General features: G+C 42.2%; 1 protein-coding gene across 1 annotated transcript; it reads left to right on the top strand.

Annotated features, from left to right (window-relative positions):
• The first annotated feature begins 4,537 nt into the window (after window positions 1-4,537).
• On the top strand, window positions 4,538-12,428 carry LOC148014736 (pentatricopeptide repeat-containing protein At3g26782, mitochondrial-like). The gene is made up of 4 exons (XM_087666590.1): window positions 4,538-4,977; window positions 5,089-5,210; window positions 11,644-12,020; window positions 12,114-12,428. Exons 1-4 carry the CDS (start codon window positions 4,538-4,540, stop codon window positions 12,426-12,428), a joined length of 1,254 nt encoding a protein of 417 aa, XP_087522716.1.
• Window positions 12,429-13,172: the final 744 nt, after the last annotated feature.

Below are 13,172 nucleotides of genomic sequence, written 5' to 3' on the forward strand. Positions count from 1 at the left end.
ACAAAAGCAGCGAGTCCTGCCTTTGCGAGAGGCTCAAAAGTGAGTAGGGAAGAGTAATCCCTACTAACTAGTGGGATGTACTGGATAGGGGGAGGAGCATGAGAAGGCGCCATTCAGATGGTTACACACACACCACAAACACAGACAATCAAGGAGAATGCCTGCAAAGCAATAGACAAAAAACCAAGGATAAGAGAACAACCAAAATAATAAAACGTGACTCGACCAACTAACCCCAAGCAAACCACATCCTAGAAAAAATTCGACATGACCTCTAGACATATGCGACCGAAAGCTTCATGCTATGCATCAGACAAACACCCAGAACCCCGTATCAGGCAATAAAAGAAAAAACTACACACTGGGCCCTTAACTGTAACAAAGACAGGAAACCAAAACATCACCACATCCGACACAGATCAAGACTACATCGTTGATAAACCAGTGTTTGACTATGGAAATAACTCCAATGACTGCGCATACCCATCCCACGAAACGGTTCGTTAAAAATGGGAATTAAGTGTAGTGAGGGGGAATTAATTTAATGAAAGTTTTATTTTAATAAATTATTAAGAAATGGGCGAATTTTTATTAAGTGATAAACCTTAGCAAGAAAACGGCAATTCTTTCTTATAAATTTAATTACCAATTATTAGGTGAAAACGGTGCTTTAATTCGAATCCGGGACTTCGATACCCAGACTGGGTCTCTAAATGCAAGTTCATTGATTACAAATTAAGGTAATGTGGAGCGCTTTTTTGCCAGCGCGTGCTCTTGTGACGGCTGATTTATTTTAATTAAAAATATTAAAGTGCCTCTTTAGCATGTAGCGCGTGCTAAGTGAACGACGGGTTTATTTTAATTTTAAAAAAATTGTGTGTTTAGTGCAAATGCGCGTGGAAACTGTGGGTGAATAAATAGGTCATTTTAACAATTAATTTGTGATGAAGGGGGAAATGAAAATAAATAAAGCACATAAAATAAATACCTAGAAGGGGTGTGTATGTAATGGCCTAAATGTGCACGAAAGAGTCCCCCAAAAGGAATGAATCCAATAAAAGAAAAGTAAAGACCACTGAACTGAACAACAAAGACAATACCTTAGTGGGTTTTGTTGTTTTTTATTTTATTTTATTTTGTTATGTTATATTTTTTTTCGTAGGTTAGGTGTGTTTGTTTTGTGTATATTGTTTGACTTGATTAATTTGTTTTGGCATTTTTATTTTTCTTGTTTTTGTTATATGTGTTTTGTTTTTTGAATTATTTTTGTTTGAAATAAATAATAAAATCAAGATATATAACACATGTATATGTTATAAAGTGTAATAATGAATTTTCAGCCATTTAGCAAGTGTCCACAATTGATATTAATGCAGCCATGATTTTGAGCTTAGTTTTTTAGGAGTTAAAATGAATTTTTATGAAATGTAGTATTAAAATTAGGGTTTTGGTGCTTCAAATAATATATTTACCTTTTATGGAAATATTTTTATAAGTGAAAGAGTAGGGAAAAAAGGGATAGGGGGTTTGTGGAATTTTTTGAGATTTTTGTTGAATTTATTTCTCGATTTTTACTAATTTTTAATGAATTTTATCCAATTTTCATGTAATTTTGAATGAATTTTCAGATTTTTTTTGGAAATTTATTTGTTTTAATTTTCACCTGACAAATATTCCAAATAATTGCAAAAATATGGAAAAAATTTTAGATTTTTTTTTGATTTTAAATGAATTTTTGGAATTAACTAAATCAATTAAATGATGTAAATCAGGTTAGTTGGTCAAGTGAGGTCAATTAAGTGAGGTTAATCTAGGTAGGTCAGTTAAGTCAGGATAAGTCAAGTCAGGTCTGGTTAGGTTAGTCAGGGTTGATTAGGGTAGTCTGAGTTAGTCTAATCTAGTTAGGTCAATGAGGTTAGTCTAGGTTGGTTTGTCAAGTCAGAGTAGTTAGTTAAGACCTAACTAGATGTGGTTAGACTACCTAACTAGGGTTAGGGAGGGGGTAGTCAACTAACCATGGTTCAGTTAGTGGGGTGGAAACTGACTAGGGGTTAAGTTAGTATGGTTAACTAACTGGGGTAAGGTTAGGGGTCAACTAACCCTAGGGAGGTTAGTGCGGGTACTAACCTAGTGAGGTTAGTGGGGTACAAACCCTAGTTAGGTTAGTGAGTAGGAAACTAACCCTAGTTAGGTTAGTGGAGGTACTAATGCTAGTTAGGTTAGTGGGGAGTCAACTAGGGTTAGTAAATGACTAACTAAGGTTAGTGGGGCTAACTACAGTAAGTTAGCTATTAACTAAGATTAGTCGAGTTAGTAACCAGTGTTAGGTTAGTGGTTAACTAGGGTGAGATACTAACCAGAGGGTGGTTAGGTGGTTGAGGAGGAGGAGGAGGAGGGAGAGGTGGCCGCGTCAGGTGGAGGTGGAGGAGAAGGAGGAAGAGGTGGTGGCGGCGGGGGCGGAATGGCGGCGGCGAGGGCGTAGGAGGAGGTGCCAAACGAGACGGCGGAGTGGCGGGCGGACCGGTGGCACAGGAGGAGAGGAGTGGTGAGGGGGAGGGCGCAGGAGGAGGCGCCGACGATGGAGGCGGAGCGTAGAGGGAGGAGGTGCTGACGATGGAGGCGGAGCGGCCGCCGCTGGAAGAGGCGAGGAGGGAGGTCACGGGCATGAGAAGGTGGAGAGCGCCGCTAGGGGGCGAAGGCGGCCGTTGGAGGAGGCAGAGGAGGGAAGGAAGGAGGAGGGGTGCCGAGCGGGGAGGGCGTCAACAGGGAGGGAGGAGAAGGAGGGAGACAGAGAGGTGAAGGGAGGAGAGAGAGAAGAGAAGGAGGGAAAGAGGGGGAAAGGAGGAGATGGGGTAGGGAAAGGGACGGTTGAAGGAGGGAGGGTGGAAAGGAGGGGACAAGGTGGTGGGAGATGGTGGGGGAGGGTTGGGAGAGAGAAAGAGGGGTTGGAGAGAGAAAGAAGAAGAAGAAGAAGAAGAAGAAGAAGAAGAAGAAGAAGAGAGAGATAGAGGGGGGATTGGTTACGACGTGGGGAAGTTCCCGTTGGGTGTTTAAAAAAATAAATAACATTAATTCATTAATGAATTAATTAATGGAGAAAGAAAAGAGAGGGAAAGGTGAGACGCCCCTGTCCCAAGCGCATGCGCGGGGCGGGGGTAAAAAAATTTGCGGTGACGGGAGGGAAAGGGTGCCCGGATGCGGGGACGGAGCATGCGGACACGACCGAGGCGCGTTAAAACGCGTAAAATTGAAAAAGGGCGCGTTCACGCGCAGGACAGGGCGCGTAAAAACTCATAAAAATAAATAAAAATTAATAACTCCCAATCCGGACGTCAAAACGAAAGGGCCTACGTTCACGCGCAGGGGGAAGACAAGGAAAATATGCGACGGAGGTTTCGGGAGGGGTAAAGGGTGGTCACATGCAAAAAACACAAAAAACGGACAAAAAAACACAATCAAAAATTAATATCGGAAGATCCGTGCATCGGAACGAGGTGCAGGAAAAAGGAAAACTGTGCAGAAAGACGTGCCTGACAATCCTGTCACATCAAAACATAGTTCCGACTGAGATAAGATGCGTTCACGTGGGAAAAACCCAAAAAAACAGACCCGAAAATTGGATCGAAAATTAATATTGGCCGAACCGTTCACCGGAATGACATGTAGTAAGAAGGAAAAATGTCCGCAAGAAGGGGTGGCACAGGGTTGTCATGTTAAACCGTAGTTCTAGTGGAAGTAGGAGGGGTTCACATGCAAAAAACACCAAAAATACACCCGAAAACTCATTTAAAAATTAATAATAATTAATCCAGAAGGCGAAAGAGGGTGGAGGAAAAAGGAAAAAGGTAGGGGAAGACACAGAGGACATGGTTGTCAAATCAAATGGGAATTCCGATGCAAACAGGGCAGGTTCACATGGAAAAATGTCAAAAAGACGCACGAAAAAGTCTTATAAAACCGCAAAATTAATATTGGACAAAGCGTGTATCAGAATGACTCGGAGTAAAAAGAAAAAATGTCAGGGGAAAAGTGGTTGTCAGGGCTATGATCTCAGATCATGGTTCCAAAGAAAGAAAAGCGCGTTCACATGGCAAACCGGGTAATTTACGCAAAATGCTTCAAAAATTAATAACTCAAAAACCGTGCACTGGAATAGGGGTAGGTAAAAAGGAAAAATGGTCAATTCAGAAGGATGAACATGGCTATAAGGTTGGATTTGGACTTCGATGAACGTAGGGTGCATTCACATGGCAGGACCACAAAATCAAGAAATGAAGGAAAACTGCAAGGGAACAGTCCCAAGGGTGGGTGGAAAATGAACAAGTAGGTGGGAAGGGACCCCATTAGGGTAACGACAAGTCATGGCATAGATGCATTAGCAGGTGGAGGCATATGCAGAAGGGTAGGCAATATAGACGCGCAGGGACGCGTCCCCACACTTAAGACCTTAACGGTGTCGTATTGCTGCGCATTCGAGGTGTGAAAACCACCCAAAAGTTGTGTGTGTGATTTGATACTTTGTACATACTTATTCGTTATGTTTGCTCTTTTATTTTATGTGGGTAATATACTGAAGAGGGGTTTAAAGCAAGAGGAAGAAATAAGTCGTGATGAGTTGACATACATGATTGCCCTTCAAGCCTGTGGTGCACTTACAGATGCAGAAGCTATTGTTTGGAAGGAACAATTGCCTCTACTTGGGTTTCTGGAAATTGGTCAGACATTGTGTCATGATGCTTGTATGAGGGGTTATACTTCAGATGTCTTTGTTGCTAGTGGCCTTGTGAGTATGTATGGAGCACATGGGACCATACAAGAAGCAGAGAGTATGTTTATTGGCTTACCGTTTCGAAATGTCGTATCATGGAGTGCAATGGCTATCTCTTTGGCTTATCTTTATGGACACCATCCCAAATTGAATGATGGAAATGCATTTCGTGTGTTGGCTGTTGCTTCTTTTCTTGATTTGCAGGACTTGTGCGCCATTTGTACTGAGTTCATCATTTCTGAAATAGGGACAAATAATTTTCTATCATCTTAGGCTTTTGTTGAAAGCCAAGATTATGGGATCTATGGAGAATGTGTCAGGAAGGCTTGTTGGGTGAAATTTCTTGCAAATACTTTGTATATTCTGGCTTTGAAGGCTATTATGTACAATCCAGAGCAGAATTTTGGTCTTAAGAGAAACCCTGCATTTGACGGGACTCAAGGTGTTCAAATTTGTTGGAAGAGAGACGAAGCAGCATTACTCAGTTTCAAAAATTACCGGGCTTGTTTTCTGTTAATATGACAATAGATGAGATTCGAAGTTTGAAGGCTATTTTTGGGGGGAAAAGTGTTTTCAGAGGAACACAGGAAAATTCGGCAAGAAGGAGCTTTTTTGGGGAGATACCAATTATTTTTGGAAGGAGATTTGTATTTTGGGATGGCGGGGGAAGTTTTTTCTGATTGTCGTGAGCTGACGAAAAGAAAGGAAAAAGCTTGAAGAAGATTACAGAAGCTGGAGTTAGTGGCAATCGATGATTCAAGGGGACGCACTCAGGCTGTTGCGAGTGGTGCAGGCAATCGATGATTCAAGAGGACGCACTTAGGCTGTTGCGAATGGTGCAGGCAATCTCCTCACTGCGCATGAGAAACATACGATGGGTGAAAGGGAGAAGGAGAGCTATGAAGGAAGATTGTTCGACATATCAAATGTAGAAGGACCAAAATAGAATTATGGTTTGTAGATGATTGGATCGAGAATGCTTACCAGGATGGTACCCGCAAGTAGCAATAGATTCCTTTCCATCCTTTGCGATGCTCTCTGTGGTGATAGAGGAGTCTCAAAGTAGGTCGTTCAAAAACCTTAGATGCAGAGGTGTAGGCCAAAATCGAGGACAATGATGCAGACGATAAATGGAACAACAGGGCCGACTCATTGCAAAAGGGCAGCGCTGTCCAGTCTGATTGAAACCGTTGCATTTCCACAGATTGAAACCTGTCATGTTTCCACAGATTGATACCCATCATGTTTCTACAAATTGATACCGTCTTGTGAAAGCTAGACTGATACCCTTCTTGTAAAACCCATAATCACCGAGGAGGACAGAAGTGATCATTAGCAAGCAAAACTCGCAGCCTGCTCTGCAGGTTCAGAGTTGGGAAGATTGCCTGCATCAGAGTTGGAGACTGGGGAATTCAGCAGCTCCAATGTTTTGGTGTATTGACTTCTCCATACTCGTAACCACACTTGCTAAATTCATGGAAGTGAAACCTATCCAAACTGTCAAGAAGCACAGAGGATTCACTTGCTTGATCTTCTATCTTGAAATTTATCAAGGACTTCTGAAGTCGCGACATTGCTTTCGAAACCCTTCGACATCTTTGGTGAACCCGACGTGAAAGCATCGCAGAAATTTCAGGATGGGAGATACTTCAGCCTCTATTTCAGCCTCTTCTACGATTCCAGCTACGTCCTCTACTTCAGCTCCATCAATGACTGCTGCGTCAAGTACTTCAACAGAGGATCTAAAGCAGATTTTGCAAAATATGTCCATGTATATGCAGCTCCAAAATCAGCAGACACAATTGTATATGCAGCAGTAGCAACAATTACATCAACAACAGTTGTCTCAGCAAAGGCAACTCTATTCAGAGCAGGAGAATGTAAACAGCGCGACTAAAGCGATTGAAGAAGTTGAGAATGAGAAGAAGCTATTTGATGGTCGTAATGTTTCAACATATTTGAAGACATATGAGATCAAGATGGGGTTTTTTGGAGTTCCAGTTGGACTTATGAGTAAGTACTTCCTTCGTCTTGTCACACCCGCTTTGAGGGCAAAAGTGACTGATCTTTTTATTCAAAATACACATTGGCAAGATTTTAAGACCGAGAGTGGGTCTACATGCCAAACAAAGGTCTAGCTGCTTCAGAGTTGATTCGAGAATTTGAAGAGAGGTATAGTCAGCTTGATGCCATTGAACAAAGAGCATTGGATGTTGAAAAAGTTGAGCTTTTCTTGCAAGCTGCAGATCCTGCTCTTCAGGAAGAGTTGGGTGAGCTTCTTGAGGATTGCACGAAGCCTATGGGACTTAAAACGGATTGGCAGGATGCCTAGGATGCAGTCTCAACTTTGACCAAGAGGAGGATATGGAAGACTCGCCTACAGAATGGTTCCATGACACCGACACCATCATCTGCTCCTATGCCTGTTTCTATCCCTGTTATTTCTTCTCCTCCTCAGCCCAGTTTCTTGGCCTATGCCAGTGCCTACTGTTTCCACTCCACCTATTCCTCCTGTTCCACGACCGATGCCTACACCTTCTGCTCCAAAACCATCCGCTCCATCGGTGCCTACCTCTCTTGATGAAATAATCAAAGGCATAACAGATTTGACACTGGAGTCAGTTAAAGCGGAGTTGGTGGGAAAATTGAAGGAGCAGTTTTCTTCGATTGCGCCTACTACTTCTTCTAGTGCTCCTACTACACCTAGGAGTGCTCCTACTGCACCTAGGAGAGATCGGAGATGTATTTGGTGCGATAGTACGGACCATCAGCATTGCAGGGATTGTGAATCTTTTCAGGATGCAAGGAGGAAGAATTTGGTATATTGGGGACAAGATGGTAAGATTTGGTTGACTAAGACAGGAGCTCCACTTGCTACCAACTTTGGTAAAGGTGGAATGAAGAAGTTAGTGGATGACATGGCTGCGCGTACTTCTTATGTGACAGCTAGAGGTGATGCTTCTGCATATGGAGTCCAGATTGAGAAGGGATCAGAGACTCAGTCAGCACTATGGACTTATGCTATGGAGACTGCAAACAAGCGAAAAATTCAGCAAACTGTTTTGACTAGTGCAAGCTCTAGCATCAGATCAGAGACAGGTTGGGATTCGCCTGTTGACAGGTACTCTATTTATGCTTATTTGGCTAAGTCTCAGGGAGCAGATGTACTTGTTGAGGAGAAGCGTAAGAGGGATGAAGAAAATCCAAGTGCAGCTAAAAAGACTAGAGGGGGTGAGTTTGTTACTCCACCTACTGCAGGACCGTCTTTGAGACTAGGGCTAGAACGACAGATGGAAGATGCTCAAAAGAGAGAAAAGAGGCAAGAGCCTAGAGAGAGAAAACAGCCAGGGTTTAGATTGATGTCCGATATTGAGACATCTACAGACATGAAGAAAATCTTTAATGACAAGATACTTGGCAGTGAGGTGACTTTCACTATTTCTGAGGTTTTGGGCATCTCGAAAAGAGAGTTTCAGGATCAGTTTTAGGAGGTCCTGAAGAGGAAAAGACATGCATTGCCTACCATTGATACACAGGGAGTTTTGATTGGGGAGTTGGATGAGGATGAGGATGAGGTTATGGTTGAGAATGCTTCTGTTTTTCCGCAGGCTATCAGCAAATAGAGAGGGCTGCTAAACAGCCAATTTTGAGGAATCTGGAGCATATTGGTCATAAATTTTCAGCAGAGACTCTTGCTGAATTGAAAATTGGAAATGGTGATTTCTTGCTACCCATAGAGAAGCAATGCTTTCAGGAGATGCTTGAGCGACATGGAAGGGGATTTGCTTTTTTCCCGCATGAGATTGGATGTGTGAATCCTGATATTGTTGCTCCTATGGTGATTTTTACTATTCCTCATATTCCATGGAATCTCCGACCTATTCCAGTGCCTAAAGCACACCTGCCAAAGCTGATTGATTTATTGAATGAGAAAATCAGGATGGGAATTCTTGAGCCTTCATCTACACCATACTCAAACAGGTGGTTTACAGTTCCAAAGAAGAATGGTACTCTCCGATTTATTCAGGACATGCAGCCAGTGAACAGAGTTACTATTAGGAATGTTAGTATAGGTCCAGTTGTGGATGAGTTTGCAGAAGCATTTGCTGGACGTGCCATCTATTCTTTAGGTGATTTGTATTTGGGATATGATTAGTTTCAGCTGGCTTTGGAAAGCAGGGACATAACCACCATGAGAACTCCTATTGGGCTTGTCAGGATGTATACCTTGCCTCAAGGTGCCACTAATTCTGTTGCGCAGATGATGAATACCATGCATAAGGTCCTTTGAGATTACATACCTCAGCTTACTATGCCTTTCTTGGATGATGTGCCCATTAAGGGGTGTGTAGAATAAGAGAAAAATGAGAGTCTAAATGAGTAGGGATACAGATACTTTGTGGTTGATCATATTTCAGCATGTGAGAAGATTTTGGCCAGGTTAGAAGAAGTGAACTTGACACTTTCAGGGCAAAAATCTGTTTTTGGAGTGAATGAGGTTGTCATTGTTGGACATATGTGTGGATATTATGGCAGGAAACCTTCACCTGATAAGGTGAATGCTATAGGCAAGATTGCGGAGTATTGTTCTACCACTTCAGAGGTACGGAGATTCATTGGAGCTTGTGTGTTTTATATGATTTGGATACCTCATTTTGCACACATAGCAGATTGTTTATATCAGCTGCTTCGAAAGAGGCAGAAATTCTATTGGGATGAGAGCCACACTAGAGCCATGGGGAAATTGAAGAAGTTATTGCAGAATGCTCCTACTCTCAGGAAAGCGGATTATAATTGTGGAAAGCCTATTGTATTGACAGTTGACACTAGTCCAATTGGCATAGGTTGGGCTATGGGTCAAGATGATACAGATGGAAATAGGTATGCTATTCGGTTTGGGATGAAAGTCTTAAATGAGAGACAGAGGAGATATCCGCAAATCAAGAGGGAGTTACTGGGGATTGTTACGGCTCTCAAATGTGACAAGGAGTACTTTATTGGAGCTTCAGTTGTGGTAGAGACAGATTGCTTACCATTGATTGGTATGATTACGAGTTGCTCTACTCCGGATATAGCTATGCTGAGATGGATTGCATACATCAAGTCATTAAATCCGGAATTTAAACACATAGCAGGGAAGGATAATCCAGTGGCAGATATGCTGTCTAGAGCCAGATATGATGATGAGGAAACTCTGCTTGCAGAAGAGGATGATGCAGAAATTTCAGCCACTATGGTTGATCATGTTTGTCATGTCTATGATATTGTGGCTTTCATAGAAGAGCTCTATGTTGGAGATTGGTTGCAGATTGGCAGGTACCTTAGTACACGAAGCAAAAGAGATGAATGGACAGATGAAGAGTTCAAGAAGATCAAAAGGAAAGCCTATGGTTATTTTCTCAAGGACGGATTTCTTTGGAAGCATTCGAAGAAAAGAGGCGGATTACCTTTGCGGGTTGTCTGCGATAGAGAGACACAGTTACAGGTGATGAGGGAATTTCATGAGAGTCCTTAGGCCGGTCATAGAGGAGTGTGGGCTACTTATGAGAAAATCAAGGAGAAATATTGGTGGAAAGGCATATATAGAGATGTTTCTCACTTTGTTGAGACTTGCAGAGACTGCTAGATGTATTCGGTAGTGCGTCATCGAGATGAGCTTCATCCGACCTATCCGCTATGCATTCATTATAAGTGGGTAGTTGATTTGGTTACTATACCTATGGGTCTATGGTAGATGAGGTATATTTTTTTGGCTAGAGAGGATCTTACCAATCATGTTGAGGGCAGATCTTTGAGAACGAAGACCACTAGTGCAGTGTGTAAGTTCTTATTGGAGGAAATTTTTTGTAGGTATGGTTGTGTGGGTAAGATCACTGCGGATCGTGGTGAATTGGATGCAGATGAAGCTAGGGAGTTTTTCTCTCAGCTAGGAATTAAGTTGGCTCTAACTACAACATATAATCCAGAGGGAAATGGGAAGAGTGAAAGAGGGCATCCGCTGATAGTGAAAGCATTAGCCAAAGCATGCAGAGGACGGATTGGAGAATGGCCGAGACTTCTACCATTTGCTTTGTGGGCTGATCGTACGACTCACAATGTTACCACAGGATAGATGCCTGCAGAGTTGATGTATGGTCAGAAACCTGTTATGCCGATTGAGACTTGTGCTTTGACTTGGTCAGTTTTACCTTGGCAGGAGGATTTGATGAGAGAGGAGTTCTTAGCTCTTCGAATTCGGCAGTTGGAGAGAAGACTAGAGGATATTCAGCAAGCTATTGACAGGTTGAAGGTTGCTAGACTAAGAAATAAGGACAGGTTTGATAGTAGACATCGCTTACGGCCTAGAGCAATAGGAGAGGGAGATTGGGTATTGGTCTTTGATAGCAGCCTTGAAAATCAGCATATTGCACTTCGAAAGATGGTGAAAAGATGGTTTGGGCCGTACATAGTCAGACATGTATTTGATAATGCAACATATGAATTGACAGAATTGGATGGGACAGTGCTTAGAGTGCCTATTGCTGGAAAAAGAATCAAGATTTTCAAGAAAAGAGATGATGAAGATTATGCATTGGAAGAATTTGCAAGAGAAGAGCAACGAGAAGAAACTCCAATGGAAGAGACAGATGATATGACTAATAATCTTGTTGATGTACCGGAAATGCAGAATGAAGAGATTGATCTATTTGTGGATCTTGATGATAACGATCATGGGTAGTTGGCCCATCTGGAGGATGCGTAGGATTAGAGGGGGTGGATGTCATATTGCTGCGCATTCGAGGTGTGAAAACCACCCAAAAGTTGTGTGTGTGATTTGATACTTTGTACATACTTAGTCGTTTTGTTTGCTCTTTTACTTTATGTGGGTAATATAGTGAAGAGGGGTTTGAAGCAAGAGGAAGAAATAAGTCGTGATGAGTTGACATACATGATTGCCCTTCAAGCCTGTGGTGCACTTACAGATGCAGAAGCTATTGTTTGGAAGGAACAATTGCCTCTACTTGGGTTTCTAGAAATTGGTCAGACATTACATCATGATGCTTGTATGAGGGGTTATACTTCAGATGTCTTTGTTGGTAGTGGCCTTGTGAGTATGTATGGAGCACATGGGACCATACAAGAAGCAGAGAGTATGTTTATTGGCTTACCGTTTCGAAATGTGGTATCATGGAGTGCAATGGCTATCTCTTTGGCTTACCTTTATGGACACCATCCCAAGTTGAATGATGGAAATGCATTTCGCGTGTTGGCTGTTGCTTCTTTTCTTGATTTGCAGGACTTGTGCGCCATTTGTACTGAGTTCATCATTTCTGAAATAGGGGCAAATAATTTTCTGTCATCTTAGGCTTTTGTTGAAAGCCAAGATTATGGGATCTATGGAGAACGTGTCAGGAAGGCTTGTTGGGTGAAATTTCTTGCAAATACTTTGTATATTCTGGCTTTGAAGGCTATTATGTACAGTCCAGAGCAGAATTTTGGTCTTAAGAGAAACCCTGCATTTGACCCGGACTCAAGGTGTTCAAATTTGTTGGAAGAGAGACGAAGCAGCATTACTCAGTTTCAAAAATTACTGGGCTTGTTTTCTGTTAATATGACAATAGATGAGATTCGAAGTTTGAAGGCTATTTTTGGGGGGAAAAGTGTTTTCAGAGGAACGTAGGAAAATTCGGCAAGAAGGGGCTTTTCTGGGGAGATACCAATTATTTTTGGAAGGAGATTCGTATTTTGGGATGGCGGGGGAAGTTTTTTCTGATTGTCGTGAGCTGACAAAAAAAAAGGAAAAATCTTGAAGAAGATTACAGAAACTGGAATTAGTGGCAATCGATGATTCAAGAGGACACACTCAAGCTGTTGCGAGTGGTGTAGGCAATCGATGATTCAAGAGGACGCACTTAGGCTGTTGCGAATGGTGCAGGCAATCTTCTCACTGCGCATGAGAAACATACGACGGGTGAAAGGGAGAAGGAGAGCTATGAAGGAAGATTGTTCGACATATCAAATGCAGAAGGACAAAAATAGAATTATGGTTTGTAGATGATTGGATCAAGAATGCTTACCAGGATGGTACCCGTAAGTAGCAACAAATTCCTTTCCATCCTTTGCGATGCTCTCTGTGGTGATAGAGGAGTCTCAAAGTAGGTCATTCAAAAACCTTAGATGCAGAGGTGTAGGCCAAAATCGAGGACAATGATGCAGACGATAAATTGAACAATAGGGCCGACTCATTGCAAAAGGGCAGCGCTGTCCAGTCTGATTGAAACCGTTGCATTTCCACAGATTGAAACCTGTCATGTTTCCACAGATTGATACCCATCATGTTTCTACAAATTGATACTGTCTTGCGAAAGCTAGAGTGATACCCTTCTTGTAAAACCCATAATCACCGAGGAGGACAGAAGTGATC

This window comes from Lygodium microphyllum, chromosome 25 (genome assembly GCF_053477565.2).
Source record: "Lygodium microphyllum isolate KBCC chromosome 25, Lygodium_microphyllum_v1.1.10, whole genome shotgun sequence".
NCBI classification, from domain to species: domain Eukaryota; kingdom Viridiplantae; phylum Streptophyta; class Polypodiopsida; order Schizaeales; family Lygodiaceae; genus Lygodium; species Lygodium microphyllum.

What these genes read in the sequence shown, in the direction of transcription:
- LOC148014736 (XM_087666590.1), top strand. Translation starts at nt 4,538, where the DNA reads ATGTTTGCTCTTTTATTTTATGTGGGTAATATACTGAAGAGGGGTTTA. An exon ending in TTTCTTGATTTGCAGGACTT is followed by an intron (nt 4,978 to 5,088) that starts GTGCGCCATTTG and finishes AGAATGTGTCAG; the next exon opens with GAAGGCTTGTTGGGTGAAAT. An exon ending in TGCATTTGACGGGACTCAAG is followed by an intron (nt 5,211 to 11,643) that starts GTGTTCAAATTT and finishes TGGGTAATATAG; the next exon opens with TGAAGAGGGGTTTGAAGCAA.